The sequence below is a fragment of the Oreochromis aureus genome, linkage group 22, assembly GCF_013358895.1.
Source record: "Oreochromis aureus strain Israel breed Guangdong linkage group 22, ZZ_aureus, whole genome shotgun sequence".
Lineage (NCBI taxonomy): Eukaryota > Metazoa > Chordata > Actinopteri > Cichliformes > Cichlidae > Oreochromis > Oreochromis aureus.
In genome coordinates, this window is record NC_052962.1 from 846,711 (window position 1) to 866,564 (window position 19,854).

The window sequence follows — 19,854 nt, forward strand, 5'->3', positions numbered from 1 at the left end:
AGCATGAACAAACTTTGGACAAACTGCCCGAAATGCGTTGACAGAGACATTTCAGGGATTTTGACTCAGTCTGCGCTTCAGATGGGTTAATTGTTAATCGCGTTAGTCGTGATGATGTCGTATTAACGTTATATTTTTTTAGTGCTATGAGCGTTAAGTTTGGGATGAAAGATGTAAACCTAAGGATGTAACCAAAGCGGTGTACCGCTTGTGCAAACGTATAGTCCGAGCAAAGTACTTAAACACGACTAACTTGCATGAGCATGTACGTGTCCACCATCCGGCTGAGCATGCTAGGCTATCAGCAGCTTCTGCAGCTCCATCAACAAGCGTTTGGGCACACTCTGAGGAGGGGGCATTTGCTCACAGATGAAAGACGGTGCTGTTAAAACAGCGTTGTTATTATTATTATTATTATTATTGTTGTTATTTCTGTTGACTGCTTCTATTAGCTCCATCATTATTAGCAAACTTACTCATGGGCAAATACAAATTTTTTTCGCCTTTGTGAAAACGCCGATGGGCTCAGCCTGTCGTCGGTTGTTGATATTCATCCAATCGCCCAACCCTAATGTCCATCAATCAGGACTTGGTCCAGAAGCTGATATCCAGCTGAAGTTGAGAAGAGGAATCACCACTGTAAATACTGGCTCTATTTTCCAATAAAGGTCTTTGAATCTTACGAAATGCTTCTGATTGTTCTTCACTACATCATAGAAACATAAAACAAGTCAACACAATAAAACCTGCAGGTCTGCTCAGTGTATGAAACACATTTGTGCCACTGTACTTCTGACTGGAAGTGTTTCTTAGGCGTCTCCTTTACTTCCCTCCTGTGTCCACTGTTGTGTCTGTAAACTGTGTTAAAGCAGACGGTGAATACAGTGGAACTCTGAGTTTTACCAAGCGGATTAATAACAAGTCCAAGCTGTCACAAATCATCTGCATGTAGTATTTATGGTTTCAGTGACACTGCGTAATGTCAGCATTACTGTCTGTGTTTTAGGTTTACCTCCAGATGTCCAGAAGGTAATAGTTGGTGATGAAGAGGAGCAGGAGGGAGTTTTCATCAAAGAGGAACAGGAGGAGGTCGACATCATCAAGTTCACATTCAGTCCTGTAGCTGTAAAGAGCGAAGAGGATGAAGAGAAACCTCAGTCCTCTCAGCTTCATCACACCCTGACTGAGAAGCTCAGAGACTCTGTGGGAGGAGAGGATGCTGGAAGACCAGCACCAGATCCAGGTTTAGATCCTGAGGATAAGGACATGGAGACGGAGGTCCATGAAGAAGATCTGGAGGAGAGCAGTGAACCTTCAACAGGCTCAAGCTCGGAGGAAAGCAAAGTGCTCGCAGGTGATATGAAATGTGTCTCGGGCGAAGAAGCGCTCATCTGTACTGAATGTGGGAAATCGTTTAAGCGCATGGCGCACCTGTTAAGACATAAACGGAGCCACACAGGAGAGAAACCGTTCGGTTGTCCGAAGTGCGACAAAAGATTTGTTCAGAGCGGAAGTCTTAAAAAACACCTTTGGACTCACACGGACCAGAAACCATTCAGCTGCTCCGAGTGCGGCCGATGCTTCATGGAGAAGGCGGCGCTGACGAACCACATGACGCTTCACACGGGAGAGAAACCGTTCAGCTGCTCTGAGTGCAGCAAACCCTTCAGCTGCCGCTCGGCCCTGAACGCTCACATGAAAATTCACAGTGGGGAGAAGAACTTCAGCTGCAGTACCTGTCTCAAGACGTTCACCTGGAATTATCAGCTGAACAGACACAAGTGTATCAGTCCGAAACCAGCCCGAAACCGAGTGCTAATGCCCCGGCCTCACAATGACAAAGTAGTTGTGTTTGTACACTTCACTTAGTGATTGCAGCAGCTGAGTTATGACGTTGATTTGAAACATAAATATGATTTCATGTTTCTTTGATAAATTACATAGATGCTCAGAGCGTTTTCATTGGTCAACGACTAACTTGAGAAAGGAAGAAACTATTTTCTTCTTTTTCAGTTGAGTGTCTTTTCAGTGTGTGTTTTTTAAAAATGCTAAGATTCATGTTCAGTTCTGGTTTTCTTTTGGGGGTTTGTTGGAGGCAAAATTAAGAAGTTCATAAGTAACGAAAACATCCTGATGTTGTTAGCATCTGCAGCAATGCTTTTTCCTGCTGGTTATGTTAAAGTATTTGACCATAATTTAAATTTATTTTAATAATTTATTAATTCATATTTGTTTTAATATTAGTGTTACACCTGTTCCTCCCTGTCCAGGATGTGCACATCATCATCATTGAAAGAGTGTCCTCTGGCCCTTAGGTGTGAATAGAGTCTGCAGAGTCTACCCGACAGTATTTAAGGTTTGACTCTCATCATCTATGGAGGACCACAAGAGCCACGTGTATTGAAACATTACTAAACTAATTTATAATTTTGTCATTTAAAATAAAGACTGGAGATTTGATTTGAGTTCATTAATTGTAACATGAGTGCCCAGATTAATTCTCAGCTGGACATAAAACTTTTCTTTGATCATCATTTATTTTTGACATAATGGCTGTGTTTATTAATGCAATTTGAAAAGTAATACTCAAAAGTTTGATGTTTGATGAATTCATCAAGTCCCAGCGCTGAATCTTAGCATTGAATGTCAGGTATGTGCCAGTGAGTACAATTTAAGCCTTCACTGCACCTACAGTATCTACACCTGTGTGGTAAAGATGCCAGGACTCTGCAGTCTATTGACACCTACAGGCCAGTGGACACTCTTTCACTGATGAGGATGTACACATCCTGGACAGGGAGGAACGCTGGTTTGAGCGCGGAGTCAAGGAGGCCATTTACGTGAAAAGGGAAAGACCATCTCTGAATCGAGGACGGGGCCTAAGGGTACATCTGTCACCATCTTACAATGCTGTGATTGCAGCCATTCCCCAACTCTCTGTGAATGGGACTCATTGCCATTGATCAGTGGTCATGACCTCCCAGCCCATTGTGTGTTAGTCAGTGGCGCGAGTTTATATAAGATGTTTTTATAAGGTTGGAAACCTGCAGTCAGCTGAGACTGAAGAAGTCACCTGATGATGATGATGAAATGTTTGTTCCACTGAAAACATCCAGGTGAACACAATCAAACTTTAGGATTTCCTTACCTGGATGATTGAGCATGCATCAGGACATTCAGTAGGTAACAGTCTTTCACACTAACCACAAAGTCAACAACAAAAACCACTGAAGTCAAGTTACAGAATCATCATTTCGGAACTTTCTGGATGCTAGTCCACACAGGAGAGGGCACAAAAGGGAAAAACGATCAGAGGTTTTAGAATAACCTTAGTAAATATTTGTCCACTATCAAACATGGGTAAAAGACTTCCAGTTTAAATCACCTCCAACAGCCATGTCTGTTACTACATGTAGAAAGGAGCCATAAAACAAGAGCTGGTAACTGATCTGGAAGCACAACAGGTTCTTCTATAGTGAAGCAACAGACTCTGGTACCTTAACATGTTTATGGTGCAGGAAAAACGGCATGTAAAAATAAGCAAATACAGGTGGTTAATTAGATTTTTGTAGGGAAGAAAAAGTTTGCACATGTTTGCGCTGACCTCTCAGGGCACTAGGTGTAAGGTGAAGAGTGCGAGAAAAAAGTCTTCACTGCAGAGTCGCAGTCTCAGGCTTCTGTGCATGTTGAGCATCCAATCAGAGCAACTCAGAAGGTCAACCCACAGCGAGGTCAAATGCACCACAGCAGATACTGACTGTGGGATGATATACTTCCTCTGAACAGCTGTGGTTCTGAGCGCATAGTCAAAACTGCACAACAACATGTCCAGCTTTCCTTCAGTTGCTCACAACCAGCACTCATCTACTAAACCTGACTTTATTGCCGCATTCCTTTTACCTCGGAGCTGCTCCGCACTTCCGCGTTGACTGTGTTCCAGTAATAGTCAGAAAAACAGGAATTGATTTACTCCGGTGTAGACTCGGGACACGCCGGAGAGATCGCGGCTGTCGGCTGTGCTGGGAAAGGTTCGATGTTTCTCCTGATAAGTTTGAGGAGGCGGTGAGAGGGGGGTCGGGTCGTCCCTGCTGTCGGCTCCATAACCCCACTTTAGATAAGCGGAAGAAAATGCACGGATGATTTATTTTAGATTTCAACTTTACTAAAGTGGTTGCAATGAATGTTTGAGTCATTGCATCGTGGATAATGCACGGCACAGTGAGTCACACATTTCAGTTTGTTTTTCTGATGTTCGTTTTTGTCATATTTTAGTATTACATGAACATCGTTTGTAGTAACATGTTTTCATGTTTAATGTCGGTTTAGTTTCAGTGTTTTTTGTCTTCATTGTCTGTTTGCAGTATAACGTGACATGTTGAGGTGCTGCACAGTATGATTCATTATTGACCAATGTGATTAAAATGGTTTAAAATGCCTTTGTTATTCGTTTTTGACATTTTCCATTCCAAGGCACTCTAACACCACAACAAAGCAACAAAAGGATAAACCTATACAAAACAAACAGGAGGTTCAGTCCTTCTGCTTCAGTCATAAACACACAGTGAGCGAGCACCAAGAAACAGAACAACAGGAGGAGAGGACAAGGAGAGTCAAGAACAGAAAGACAAGGATTGAACTAAATTCTGCAGCACTATCAGATGATCCTTTAAGTGATATAAGACAAGGCTTGTTTGTGTTCATGCTGTCAGACCAGAATGGAAACTAAGGATCACAGGTTGGTAGAAATGTTTCTGATAACATTGTAAAATATGACCTGGTGTGACCCAGAGAGCAGTCAGAAGAAAGAAGACAAATTTAACCCTGTATCAGAGCTGCGCTGCTGAAAAACATAATAAGCAAGAAAAAGAGGGCAACAGCCAAAGTGCAGAAGCTGCAGTTCATAAACATATGGGTGACCTCACAGTGCCTGTCTGTTCTTTATATACAGTCTTTTCTATGACATGTAGCAGGAACAAGGAGCAGACACTGGCAGCGTTAACCTGGTGTTTGTCTGAACGAGAAGGTCCAACAAGCACAGTAATAAACCTTAAACACCAAAGTAAATGTTCACTTACAGAAACTACAGAGCTCGTGCTCACTCCTGTGTTACTGCTCAAATTTTAAAGACTCAGTCTCACTAAAAGCTGCACTTGCAAACCAAACAGCTGTGACGTTCTTCGCCTGTCAGCCTTCAGGTGCTCACTAATTAGTGAGCACCTCGGACTGTAAAGGAAATCTTTCACCATAGTTAATGCAGCTGAGTATCAGCTACCACATATACTTATATGTGACAGTTACTTGTTAATGCTACTACAACTACTACTACTAACAATAATAATAATAGTAAAACAAAGAATGAAATTTGGTAAATGGTAAATGGGAGGATGTAAACTCCTTTCGTTTACATCCTCCCATTTACTTAAACCTAAAGTGAAAAAATGATCATTCAAAAAAAAAAAAAAAACCGAAAGATTATTTTACTTTGAAAGTCGCGCCCGGAAGTGTTTCTTGTAACATTAGCCCCCTTTAACGATGCTGCAGCTGAGCAAACCACGTCTATCAAACAAAAAATAAACAGCCGCTGGATGTTCTGCGGTTCTGTGAGCGGAGCAGACATGGACCGCTACCGTGAAATCCCGGATGTGGTTCTGAACCCTGAACCGAAGCTGCAGGGCGAAGGTTTGCTCGGTTTTATCTACCGGAACCGCCGTGCTAAGCTAGTGCCCAGCTAAGATAACAGTGGTCAAAAAGTCCGAACAGAAAACATGTCTTTGTCCGACTGTCCGCCTTCAGAGGCTTTTGTTACTGGATGAGAGGCTGTTTGGTGCTGCAGGGAAAAGTTAAAGTCCATGAAGCAGGCTAACCCCTCAGAGCTGGGAAGCTCCACGCAGACTCTGTGTGTGGAGCTTCAGATGTTTCGAAACACTGCTCCGAAGCGTGGTTTAAGAAAGCGAGTGACTCAGGTGTGCAAGGTGGTGTGTAAAGTGTGTTTTTGAGTTTTGATCTGAGTTGGCTTTAAAACTTAAACTTTCTAAGTTAACAGTATTCGTAATTTAATTTCCAAAAATTCAGTACAGGGCCAGATTAACACACATCTGCACCTGCCTCATCACCAGGTTGAGTAGAGAAATTGCCACAGTCACTCATCTAAAGTCAGGTTGTTGAATGAAGCAACTGAACATGTTTAAATGTGCAGTTACTGCAGATTACTGTGCATGTGTTCATGTGGCCTTCAGGCGCTCCAGTGTCTTTAAAGTGCAAAGGTATGCAGGTTACCTGAACCATATGTTTTCTGTTGGTGCATCAAAGTGACATTTCACCAGGTGATGTTGGGGTAACCCATTAAAGCTGCTTCAGTCTTAGGTATTGATTTGTTTATCTTACCCACTGATCAGTTTCTGCACCAGAGCTTCTCTCGCCACAGCCACGGCATAACTGGGAAAGGTCATTGAAAATGCATGCTACAAAGAGGATATACATGTAAATACTTTGAATTAATATCCAGACAGGTGTTCATTTCCAGAGAAAAGGCACATGCAGAATATGCTAACAGGATGTGATGTTACAACACTAGTCAATTATTAATATGTAATATTTGTTTAAGACATTTCTTTGTTTTGGAAAACAAATTTATATCATCATAAACAAATGCCAAACTATATACACAAAGTTCTAGAAATCACCACTCCTAATCAGGCATTTCTTACTGATGTAGGCTGACAGTAAGAACACAATACCGTTTCATTTAGTTTAAGGTTTATGTGCAAGGCGCAAGAACAGAAAACGCTGGAAGTTACAAATGTATTGTCCATGAAACAGGAATAAAAACGTGGTGCAGATGATTGTAACAAGTTAATGTGGCTGTAGGCTGTGACACAGGTGGTGCTGGTTGACTCGACTCCATTTCAGTGCACACAAAGTAAACTGCACACTTTAGTTGTTGACTGTTGTTAGTTGACTCTTTCTGTGCTGTGGACAGCATCGCCATGGTTTGGACTTCTGAATTACTGAATTAATATTTTTTTTATACTACAACTTCAATTAATTATACGTGATATGTAATTTATATATCATAATATATAAATATCTTATTTGAATGATTACTAGCTTATAGATTAGAGAAAGTGAGAAAGACAGAGGCTGGTGGGTGAGCTCCAACACTCCTATCAGCAGACCGAGAGAGTGGCACGCTGCACTAGAAACTCACGAAAACATCTCAATAAAAACCGTCTCTGCTTTCAGTGAGAAAATACAACAGCTTTGCCTTCATATGTTCCCAAATTTTTTCTACTTTCAACAGAAAATGTAATTTGCAGCATTAAGTGACTTCATCCTCAGTATGTTTTTTTTTTTCCTTTTTCTTTATTCCCACTGATGCTTTTATTGGGAATAACTCAAAAACAACCAGAGTTGTGCAGGTTCACTATGACCAAAACGCCACACTCACACTAAGTAAAACATCATGCAAGTGTTACATGTTGGAAAATCCAGAGCAGTGTGAAGTTCAGGAACGTTTCTTCATGGTTAGAGGTTGCTGATTTAGAATAGAATTAGAATAGAATTCAACTTTATTGTCATTGCACATGTCACAGGTACAGGGCAACGAAATGCAGTTTGCATCCATCCAGAAGTGCTTTAGCCATGATATAGATATATTACAATATATATTGGCAATAATATAGATATGTAAGTATATTACAGAAATGGGTCTATTATGGTATGTTATAATGTACACGGTATGAAGTATGTTATGAATATTCTATAAGTTGTACAGGCTGTAGTGAGTACAAGCTATGTACAGGCTATGAACAGGATATAAATATGAAAAACTATACAGAATATGAAATAAAAAACTATACAGAAATATGAGATATACAGTTATACAGAAATGTGAACTATGCAAGTTATGAACAGTTGTAGGATTAAAAATTATCGTATGTACAGAATGATTATTTACACAGAACTATACAGTAGTGCAGTTAAGATAAGTGAGATATGTGGATAATTGTGATAGTGATAAAGTGCTAGTGGTTGTGTGTGTGTGTATGTTCAGTCCATGAGTTTAACGTGGGTCAGATGTCAGGAGGCAGAGTTCAGGAGTCTGACAGCTGTGGGGAAGAAGCTGTTCCGGTACCTGGTGGTCTTAGTCCGGAGGCTCCTGTAGCGCCTCCCAGAGGGCAGGAGGGTGAAGAGTCCATGTGATGGGTGACTGGGGTCTTTGATGATTTTCCCAGCCCTTTTCAGACACCGCTTCCTGTAGATGTCCTTTATGGCAGGAAGTGGTGCTCCGGCGATGCGTTGGGCAGTTTTCATGACCCTCTGCAACGCCTTCCGGTCCGAGGCAGAGCAGTTCCCGTACCAGACTGTTATACAGTTGGTCAGGATGCTCTCGATGGTGCAGCGATAGAAGTTCACCAGGATGTCTGAGGACAGGTGGTTCTTCCTCAGAGTCCTCAAGAAGATGAGGCGCTGGTGAGCCTTCTTGACCAGCTTGGAGCAGTTGGTCGTCAAGATGTGATCCTCGGAGATGTGGACTCCCAGGAACTTGAAGCTGTTCACACGCTCCACAGCCGTCCCCTTAATGTGGATGGGTGGATGTGGGTCAGCATTTCTCCTGTAGTCCACGATGAGCTCCTTGGTCTTCTCGGTGTTAAGCAGCAAGTTGTTTGTGTCGCACCACTCAGCCAGACGATCCACCTCCTCCCTGTAGGCGGTCTCATCGTTGTCACTGATGAGGCCAATCACCGTGGTGTCATCTGCAAACTTAATGATGGTGCTGGAACCATCAGCAGGTCTGCAGTCATGGGTGAAGAGGGAGTAGAGGAAAGGGCTCATCACACAGCCTTGTGGTACACCGGTGTTCATTGTGATTGTAGATGAGCAGCGGTTATCCAGCCGGACATGTTGGGGGCGGTTGGTCAGGAAGTCCAGTAACCATTTGCAGATGAGGGAACTGATGCCCAGGTCTGTCAGTTTCCTGATGAGTTGTGCACCGCTCCTACATCGGTGGGGGAGAGAGTCAGAGGTTGGTGGTCTGGAGTCGCGTCTGTTTTGGTTGTGGTTGTGGGGTTCCCTCGCTCAAAACGAGCATAAAAGTTGTTGAGCTCGTTGAGGAAGGAGGCATCAGAGGATGTGGGGGAGGGTTTGGTGGTCCTGTAGTCTGTAATGGTCTGGAGTCCTTGCCACATGCGTCGGGGGTTGGAGTTGGAGAAGTGTTCTTCTACCTTCTTTTTGTAATAGTGTTTGGCTTTTTTGATGCCCTTCTTTAGATTAGCCCTGGCTGTACTGTAGGCGTGTGCATCTCCTGACCTAAAGGCGGTGTTGCGGGCCTTCAGGAGGAGATGAACATCCCAGTTCATCCAAGCCTTCTGGTTGGGGTACATGGTGATCCGTTTCTGGGTGGTGACACTGTCTGTGGTTTTGGAGATGTAATCCAGTACAGATGAGGCGTACTGGTCCAGGTCTGTGTGGGTGAACATATTCCAGTCTGTGTTTTTAAATCTGTCCTGGAGCACTGCATCTGTCCCCTCTGGCCACACTTTAATTGTCCTCACAGCAGGTTTCACACGTTGGATGAGTGGTGAATACCTAGGTGTGAGGAACAGGGAGAGATGGTCCGATTGTTCAATGTGGGGGAGGGGTGTTGCTTTGTAGGCTCCAGCCAAGTTGGAATAAACATGGTCTAAAGTCTTGTCTCCTCTGGTGTGGCAGGAGACATGTTGGTGGAATCTGGGGAGGACTGTCTTTAAGTTGGTGTGGTTGAAGTCGCCAGCAACAATAAAAGCAGCCTCGGGGTGTTTATTCTGGTGTTTGTTAATGGCTGCAGAAAGTTCTTTCATGGCCAATCTAGCATTAGCGTCGGGGGGGATATATACTGCAGTGAGTATGATAGAAGTGAGTTCTCTGGGGAGATAATAAGGTCTGCATTTGACCATTAAAAACTCCGCATTAGGTGAGCAGTGACTCTCAGTAGTAGTGGAGTTCATGCACCAAGCATTGTTAATATAAATGCACAAACCTCCACCTCTGGTCTTGCCGGAGTCATCTGCTAGCCTGTCGGCTCAGTGTGTGTGGCGTCCTGCTAACTCGATAGCATTGTCCGGGCAGCTGTTGTTCAACCATGTTTCGGTGAAAAACATGACATTTGAGTCCATAATCCGTCTGTTGTTAGTGATGGAGAGCCGTATCTCATCCATTTTGTTTGCCAGAGAACGGACATTGGCGAGGAAAATACTGGGTAAAGGCAACCGGTGTGGTGTTAGCTTTAGCTTAGCCCGTAGCCCTCCGCGCTACGGGCTAAGCGATTTAAAGATGTATGTTAAATAGTCTTTTGTGATTGGTCAGAAAATGAGATGTTAAGTTAGATGTTAACTCCCAGAAAACTTCAAAGTCAAGCAAATACATCCAAAGTCTCGGAGCCAACTGAGCCCAAAAGCAGCTGTAACCCTGTGATTATCAATGGTGAGAAACACAAATGTTAACAGATGGAGAATTTTGCTGAAGCAAAGTCATCCTGAGTCACAGATTGCTGTCTTTATTTTTCTGTCCTTGTTTTGGCTGATGGTTATCCACAGTCTGGTGTAATAACTAGCTTTGTTTGGAACTGTGCAGGGTTTGCCTGCATCACTGTTTCACAGAAAAGTATTATTAAGATGTGGCGATGGTCAAATTGGCCAGCAGATGTCACTCTGTGGCTCGATAGAATTCCAGCCCAAGTGTTTGGGTGTTTCACAAAGCCTCGCTTCGTCCATGACTACTCAGAGCCATGCACTGCCTCCTGTGCCTCTCCTGCTCGGGCTCCAGATGTTCTCAGAGTCCTCAAACCTCAGAGAACAACTGGGCTGGAACATTCTAAGGGAAAGAGTAAGATTTGGACTGTCAGTCAGTATTATTGGTAGCTTCTTTAATTACTCACACCAGAACTCACATTATCTCAGCCTGAGACCGGCTCACTTTCAGTCACTAACCATTATTTTGTCGCCAGAAATCGCTGGTTTTAATTTCATTTCACTGATTGCTTCGTCCTGCTGGTCACTTCCTGTGTGGATGCCTTCAGATCCGTCTAAGCATTTTGCCTACTTTCACATAACTTCTGACTAATAACCTATAAAATAGTGCTGTCCTGTTTGCAGATATCTTCCTTCCAAACAAAGATGTATATATGAAAACTGTTCTTTAAAGCACAAAAACATCAATAATCAGCAGATTTAAAATCTGTTCTTGAGAAAAGCCAGTAGTATCCAAGCAACAGTTTGACTCCTTATTTATCTGAGACAGTTGTCTACTGAGTATTATTGTATTGTACCTTACAGTATTAAGCACCTTGAGGCAACTGTTGTTGTAATTTGGAGACACCCCATAAAATTACACAAGCAATGTTATTGATGTCCAAGCCCGGCTTTATATTCAATTGAGACTTTACTGTCACAAACTCTTCGCCAATAACCTATAACTCTAAATTCACTCTGCAGTCCAACTGCTTTAAATACACTTATTCTCTTTACTCTTTACTTATTTTCAACGTTTCATTATCTTTACTTCAACTTATACTTTAGTTCTCATGAGATTTTCACCAAAATCAAAACAGACATTTACCAGTAATTTCAGTGAGTAGACTTTAATTTCTCATGTCCAATCTGGCACAATTTGGAATAATTCAACAGGTAGTGCCTTACCTTTGAATAAGCCGGCTTATGTCCACTCACTTCGACCACTGACTCGTGTCTGCCCGTTAGAGCGCCTCGGACCCTCTCGGTCTCAACCTCCAACTGTCTCCCCCCTCAACCCCGGCCAATGCACCAAATGTTATGGGTCCGAAATTGAGGACGAGAGTAAAACAATGATGGTCCAGAAGAGGTCGGTCAAACAATTGATTTTAATGAATACACGCAGCGTGGGGAGACGTACACTGGAAACCATCAGTCGTAAATCCCCATTCAAAAATACACTTCAGATTGCTTTTATAACATCAGGGTATTATAACGCCCCCTCTTGCGTTTACAAGCACATAATTTGCATCTTAAGAACATTCTTTGCCTCTTCTACAGACAATGATCTATTCTAAGAGATAAATGCAGACACAGAAGTTCCCCTTTCTGGCATCCTCTTCCAAATATGATCTCAGGCCTTTGAGGTCCCCATGGACTTGTCCTCCTTCCGTCACCTGTTGCTAGGCAAACTCAAATGCAACAAGAAGCTGAATACATTCAGGCCTTTGCTCAGCTACTATTTTACTGTAACAATATACTCAGCATATAAGCTTTTAAGATTATAGATTTAACTCAACGATTTAAGTGGTTGTAACTGCACCTGTAATAAACATGTTAATATTTGATTATGATAACCCCTGTAATACAAATTATAACATAATGCCAGCAACTTCAATAAATGCTTGGATGAAATGATAATTAATGCAATGATAAAGATGATGGTTATGTAAAATAATCCCTGTAATTCCACACACTATATAGAAAAAAATGAATTGATTGGAGTTTGTAACCACACCAAAGCATAGTTTAATATCATATACCGGACATTTCCAGTACGCCTCTTCTTTCTGTTATACAGGAACAGTTTGTCAGGTTGTAGCACAGATCCTCGCTGCTATAGGCCTGTAAAGATTAATTTAAAACATCATGTTAGAACTCAGTTAACAAGCTGTTAGCATCTGTCCTATCTGTGTTTCAGTTTTACCGTCAGATGTCCGCAAAGTGATTGTTGGTGAAGAAGAGCAGCAACAGTGGAGCCCCCTCCTGGACTCAGAGCACCCACACATCAAAGAGGAGCAGGAGGAAGTCTGGAGCAGCCAGGATGCAGATCAGCTTCAAGGTCCGCAGGAGGCCTGTGTCACCATATTAACATTCAGTCCTGTGAAAAATGAAGATGATGCTGAGGAGAAACCAGAATCCTCTCAGCTTCATCGCCATCAGACTGGAGTGAAAACAGAAGCCAGGAACTCAGACCCAGAGAGCCATTCAGAGCCAGGTACTGACAAAGCTTCAGACTCTTCTGAGACCGAGGTGAGTGACGGTGACTGGGAGCAGAACAGGGAACCTCAGTCAGGTCAAAAATGCCCGAAAAACCACAACTTCACTATTATTGACATTAACTGTAACATTGAGCGATCATTCAGCTGCTCCGAATGTGGTCAGAGGTTCGGCAGGAAGCCACACCTCAAAGCACACATGAGAATTCACACTGGAGAGAAACCCTTTAGTTGCTCTTTTTGTGGCAAAAGATTTTCTCAGAAAGGAAACTCCATCAGCCACATGAGACTTCACACAGGAGAGAAACCTTTCAGCTGCTCCATCTGTAAGAAAAGTTTCAGGTATAGTGGTGACGTGAGCAGGCACATGAAAATCCACACAGGACTGAAAAAAGGTCGCAGCAAGGTTAGCAACATGGTCAGCAACATGGTCAGCAGTGGCATTCACGTGAGGTTAAAACCTGGCAGGAGCTTACATCCAGACACATCCTTACAACCAGGAAGTGATGTTAAAGCACCAGAACCTGAGACTGAAGCCAACCATGAAGTTTTGAAGCAACCGGGAGAATCTCAGCCCCATTTAAACTCTCTGAGGAGTGACGGTGTCTCTCTGAGTGAGATAAGAAGTACTGATAAGGAGGCATTTAGCTGCGCTGAGTGTGGACGGACATTTTGCCGTAGAGACCACCTGATCAGCCACATGAGAACGCACACTGGAGAGAAACCATTCAGCTGCTCAGTCTGTGAGAAACGTTTCAGCTGTAGCGGGAACATCTTGGCACACATGAGAATCCACACAGGAGAGAAACCTTTTGAATGTTCGTTCTGCGGGAAGAGTTTTAGCCAGAAAGGAACACTGCAGCTTCACATGAGAATTCACACGGGAGAGAAACCCTTCACCTGCCCTTTTTGTGATAAAAGATTTGCACACAAAAGACGTATGACGCTGCACATGTCTGTCCACACAGAGGAGAAACGGTTCAGCTGCAGCGCTTGTGACAAAAGGTTCACCTGGTATACACAGCTCAAAACCCACAGGTGTGTGGGCGAGCCATCACAGCTCCGCCAGAACCAAAGTGAGAAGACAGTTCCTCCAAAGGAGTCCTTCAGCTGCACTGAGTGCGGTAAAATATTCAGCCTCAAGGGCAATTTGAAGACACACATGAGAATTCACACAGGAGAGAAACCATTTGGTTGTTCAGTTTGTGGAAAGAGTTTTAAACAAAACGTCCATCTGACTGAACACATGACAATTCACACAGGGGAGAAACTCTATAAGTGCAGCATCTGTGGTAAAGGATTCAATAAGAAGTTACTTATTAAAAACCACACCTGTGTTTAAGCTCAGACGCTTTATCAGCTCTGATCACATCCACAGATTTATATTCATAAGGCACTGAATATTAAAGCTTTAGTGATTCATTGTATGTTTTTGAGTGTTGCACACATTTTTATAATTTATATTCAAAATATAAATGCATTAAGCCTAAATCTTCCTGCATAAGGTTTAAATGCTGCGTCCTGACAGCAACAAAAAGACTCTGGGATGTGCAATATATTCATAATGAACTTGTAGAATAAATTTGTCCAAGGAAGCGAGTATGTTGATTTAAATGTTTGTGGCCGAGCATACATGAAAACAATCTGCCTCACTTTTTAAATCCCTTTGTTTTATCAAATATTGCATCAAAATTATATCATTGTCTTAATCAAAGAAAAACAAACCTGTTTAAAATGCTGCAGTTTGGATGAGTCACACCTGACCCCCTCAGAATCAGCTCATCTTTCTTCTGCAGGAGTTTAGTATATTTAATGACACTATGTTAAATGACGTTACTTTCATACTATGACTATTTTCACTTACAGACCAAGTATTTGGTCTTCACTCTGTGACACTGCAGGAATCACAGACTATAGACCGAATCTGTTTCTGTTTGTCGGGATGAGTCATCACACAGTTCAGCATCAGTGTGATGAATCAGTCCTCTTTTCATACCAGGGTGATCTTGGTTCCTTCTGTGTCAAAATAAGTTTCTGATATAGGAAGTTTTTAACCCTATGAAGCTGACTCTTTCTGTGAAATCACGTTCTGTGTAACAGATTGGACAGACCACATCAGTCAAGCAGCTTTAGGTACTGAATAAGGATTTATGACTGTTTGAAGGTTCTGGATCCCAGAGGACTCGGGCTAAATGTTGAACCTCTCGTCAGTTTAGAGGGGGGCTGCTGCTGCTGCTCATTCATGTTCATCCATCCATGTGGAAGAAAGTCTGCTGCTGAAGGAAGTTGTGCACTGACTGATTTTTCATGGAATGATGCTGCTTTTGAAATATTTACTCTTGAAACCGCCTGACTCCTGAATTTCCTTCCTTGCAGAAACATTTGCAGTTTGTGAATATGTGTATTTATACATTTAAAATTCTGAGTCTAAAACCTTTACTGACTGCACACTTCTTGATTGTGTGGCTCACATGAAGCCGAACTTTGACAACATCCCTTTAATGGCTGATATATATAGCTAATAAAGTGTCAGGTTAATTGATCATTTGTAAGTTGTGTGATTTCATTTTGTTCTTATCAATATAAAATATCCATAAATGTGCACACAGTGACTGTTTATGACCACCAAAGATCTGAGATGATCGCTCATGTGTCTGGGACTGCCAGTTCCTTGGATGCACTGCTGTACTGAGCCTGATTCTTCTACTGTTACAAGCATGGTGTCAGAGTGATCTGAAAGTGAAATGAAGAATGTATGAAAAAAGCAGGTGTAATTAGCATTTGGTCCATATATACTTGAACTACATATATCCAGATTTTGAATAAATGAAGTGTTATAAATTTGCTTTTGGATCTGCTAACAGTGAAGCTTATTTTTATTTATTTATTTTTTCTATGCCTCTTTGTTTTGAGTTGTAACAGGCTGAGTAAGTTTGAGGGAACTGTAGAAGTGACTGTACAGATGTTTTGGATATATATATGTCTTCTGTAGAAAGACAATGTCTGCCTGTAAGTCATTTAATCGGTTAGTAATTTTAAGAGTCTTTTCCCTGGAACCACTCCACGTATATTCCAGTTGACAAACCTCAGTGTGGTCATGTTTAAACTCTGGTTGTAGCTGTTAATCTGTCCTGCATGTTTATGTAGTAAATTGCAGCACTGAAGGCAGAGCAGACGTAATGCTGAGTGCAGAAAGAGAAGAGAAAAGACATCAAAAGAGACGATGGGAATGAAACAGTGTAGCCACCAAAGAATCAGTCCATAGTGACCTAAAATAAACAGAAACAAGAAGAAGAAGAAAAAAAGAATTATAATAAATATAATAAGAAAGCAGGTTATGCTGATTAAACCACCAGCTTTACGTATTTTATGTAGACACGTCTATTAGATCAATGAGAAAGGAGAGTGAAAAAAGAAAATGTGTGTAGATGCAGATCAGCAATGGTGTGATGTTCTGGTCGCCCGCTGACGTACAGTTTATTGACTGCAAAGACACCTCAGGAGCCTCCTTGGATGTTCTCTTTTCGGATCAGGAACAGAAGCTTCTGTCCCTCCAGGATCTCTTTAGGAAACTGGTTGTTCACACTGAAGTCCGTTTCTCTCAGCTCCCGGTCGCAGATCTTCACCAGCTCTTGTTTAAAATCTTTGAATTTGGCCACGATTGTCTGGGTCTGCGCCCATCTGGTTGTTTACCTTCCAAACCGTGAGCATGATGAAAAGTGATGTTTTTTACCACGTCCTCCGGGAGTTTCAGGTGAGACTGGATAAAATGTCTCAATGTTGTTTCTGGATCCTCTTCTGCCTTCTCTGGTATTCCTGAGAACCCCACGTTGTCCCTCATGCTGTGGCCCTGGAGCTCAATAACAGTTTCTTTGATTTTTATTTATTTTTTGTCAGGTCATTCACTCGGTGAGGGATTTCACTGACTCTCTGTCGGCAGCATTTTCGTCAGCGAGTGTTTCCACCAGCTGCTGACTGAACTCCACTGACTCGTGCAGCTCCTGATAATCTTTATGCAGGATTTCCAGGAGGGCCAGCTGGAAACTTTTGTCTATCGACTCCAAAATATCCACCACGCCACTGGTCTGTGGTGAGGCAGGCCCTGGGGAATCTTAGGAGTGACTATTTTTTGTTTGGTTTTCCTATAATGTTGCACTGAAAACACTTCTCAATGAAATACTGCACACTATCCAGCTCTTCTTTGTGGTCCTTCAGAGTGCTCAAGTCAATTAAAAAATAGTCATAATTCTTATTTTTTATTACCTCTGAAGCTGTCAAGGATGGCAGCTAAAATTAGTGGCTGAAATGTTTTCACTCCGTGGTGCGCCATGTTCAATGCTGCTGTTGGTCTCATGTTACTACAAAATAGCCTCTCCTAACAGGGCCAAACATTTCTATCATGATGCGCTACCTGGTGGTGAGCTGCAGAGCTGTGGTTGGACTAAGGACATGATTAGCAGAGGTAAGATGGAGGATGAGCATTAAATTGTTCTCAGTCAAGTTCATGTTGGGGGGTCCCGATGGGCAGGAGACAAATGCCATCATATGACAGGAAGAAGATGCCAAAAACACCCGTGTGTACACCTGTGTGCACACCTGTGTGGATCAGCACACTTGTATTCAAAAGGTTTCTCCACGTAATGATCTGCTAGAGGGTATGGGGAGCCACAGCGAGGAGAGGAGATCCAGGCCCCAGACATCCAGAGGCCCCAGAGTGCGACAGCCCAAGGTGGACCACCCGAGGGGCATCCGTGCCAAACCCGGACATCAAGAACCACCAACGCACCGACGCCTGAGGGCATCAGCCACTGGCTGGAAGTGTGGTGAGGGGAGATAGGCCTCCATACTTTGGAGGGCCTGAGATGTTCCCAGAGAGGTGGAGTCTAAGACCCGACCTGACATATAGACACAAACGTGCATTTCCACCCTCATGCACACTAATACTCAGCACTCACCCAACGAAAAGACAGACACCAATGGACACTGTACACACAATCACTGTTAAGGGATAGGACTTTAGGAATTTTATTATGTTATGCTTAAAAGTACATTTCATCTAGATGTGTTTGCTCTTTCAGTGTTCAGTTTAAATAGAGAAGTTACGCTCTGTTCAACAGGAAGCCTGCATGCAGCACAGTTCTATTTTATCTCTTCCTGTACATGCTACACGAATATGCTTGGGGTATAAATAAAGCCTGACAACTGTTCCAGGGTGTAAGTCTCCGTTGAGTCTCACCCGTGTACACGTTGACCTGTCTGAGTGTCATTTATTCCGACCTGAGTTGCACTGCAGGAAAACTCCTGACAATCACACTCCCCAAACATACTCTATACCCCAGGTCCAGGTACCCTCACCCCCTGAGGAGGAAATTGCACCCAGACCCAGGAGATGTGACCCTTTCCCCCCAGGGTGAAGACAAGCAGACCGCCCCCGGCCCGGCAGCAGCAGGGAGGCCCCGCATCCCAGGCCCCAATCGGACGGCCAACACATCCGCACAGCCCCTCCGCCCCGATGGCTAACAGAGAACAGGGGTGTGTGAAGACCCCATACCTACCTCCTCCCACTCACGTGTAGTGTTGCTGCATGTTGTACTAAAGTGTATTTAAAACACGGCAGGGCATAGTGCTTTCTGCCAGAGAGCAGTAGGTGTCAGTACAGCCCCTCCCGAGGACCCTCAATGTCTACATGCATTTAAAATTGAGAGGTGGGCACCGGCACCACAGGTGAGGTTGAATACACAGACCATGAATAATCTTTCTCATTGTAGAATGATGAACTGATCTGTTCAATTCAGTTTTATTTACACAGCGCCAAATCACAACAACAGTCGCCTCAAGGTGCTTTATATCGTAAGGTAGACACTACAATAATACATACAGAGAAAAACCCAACAATCATATGACCCCCTATGAGCAAGCACTTTGGCGACAGTGGGAAGGAAAAACTCCCTTTTAACAGGAAGAAACCTCCGGCAGAACCAGGCTCAGGGAGGGGCGGGGCCTCTGCTGCGACCGGTTGGGGTGAGAGAAGGAAGACAGGATAAAGACATGCTGTGGAGGAGAGACAGAGATTAATAACAAGGATGATTCAGTGCAGAGAGGTCTATTAACACATAGTGAGTGAAGAAGAAACACCCAGTGCATCATGGGAATGCCCCAGCAGCCTACACCTATTGCAGCATCACTAAGGGAGGATTCAGGGTCACCTGGTCCAGCCCTAACTATATGCTTTAGCAAAAAGGAAAGTTTGAAGCCTAACCTTGAAAGTAGAGATAGTGTCTGTCTCCTGAATCCAAACTGGAAGCTGGTTCCACAGAAGAGGGGCCTGAAAACTGAAGGCTCTGCCTCCCATTCTACTTTTAAATACTCTAGGAACAACAAGTAAGCCTGCAGTGTGAGAGCGAAGTGCTCTAATAGGGTGATATGGTACTACAAGGTCATTAAGATAAGATGGGGCCTGATTATTTAAGACCTTGTATGTGAGGAGCAGGATTTTGAATTCAATTCTGGATTTAACAGGAAGCCAATGAAGGGAAGGCAAAACAGGAGAAATCTGCTCTCTCTTTCTAGTCCCTGTCAGGACTCTTGCTGCAGCATTTTGGATTAACTGAAGACTTTTCAGGGAGTTTTTAGGACATCCTGATAATAAAGAATTACAGTAGTCCAGCCTGGAAGTAACAAATGCATGAACTAGTTTTTCAGCGTCACTCTGAGACAGGATATTTCTAATTTTAGAGATGTTGCACAAATGGAAGAAAGCAGTCTTACATATTTGTTTAATATGTGCATTGAAGGACATGTCCTGGTCAAAAATGACTCCAAGGTTCCTCACAGCATTACTGGAGGCCAAGGTAATGCCATCCAGAGTA

The 19,854-nt window shown here is 43.0% G+C and overlaps 1 protein-coding gene across 3 annotated transcripts in view; it reads left to right on the plus strand.

The window, feature by feature from the left end:
* The window catches only part of LOC116322812 (gastrula zinc finger protein XlCGF42.1-like), a 31,978-nt gene extending 16,211 nt beyond the window's left edge, over positions 1-15,767 (plus strand). Inside the window, exons 1-2 of one of the 3 annotated variants that reach the window (XM_031742988.2) lie at positions 5,502-5,679; positions 12,688-15,767. In XM_031742988.2, coding sequence (XP_031598848.2) covers positions 5,586-5,679; positions 12,688-14,327 — 1,734 coding nt within the window. In that variant the 5' untranslated portion in view covers positions 5,502-5,585 and the 3' untranslated portion in view covers positions 14,328-15,767. Of the gene's footprint in view, positions 1-1,006; positions 2,811-5,501; positions 5,680-12,687 lie in introns of those variants that run through there. The other 2 variants (XM_039605774.1, XM_039605775.1) reach the window with 2 other exon arrangements.
* Positions 15,768-19,854: the final 4,087 nt, after the last annotated feature.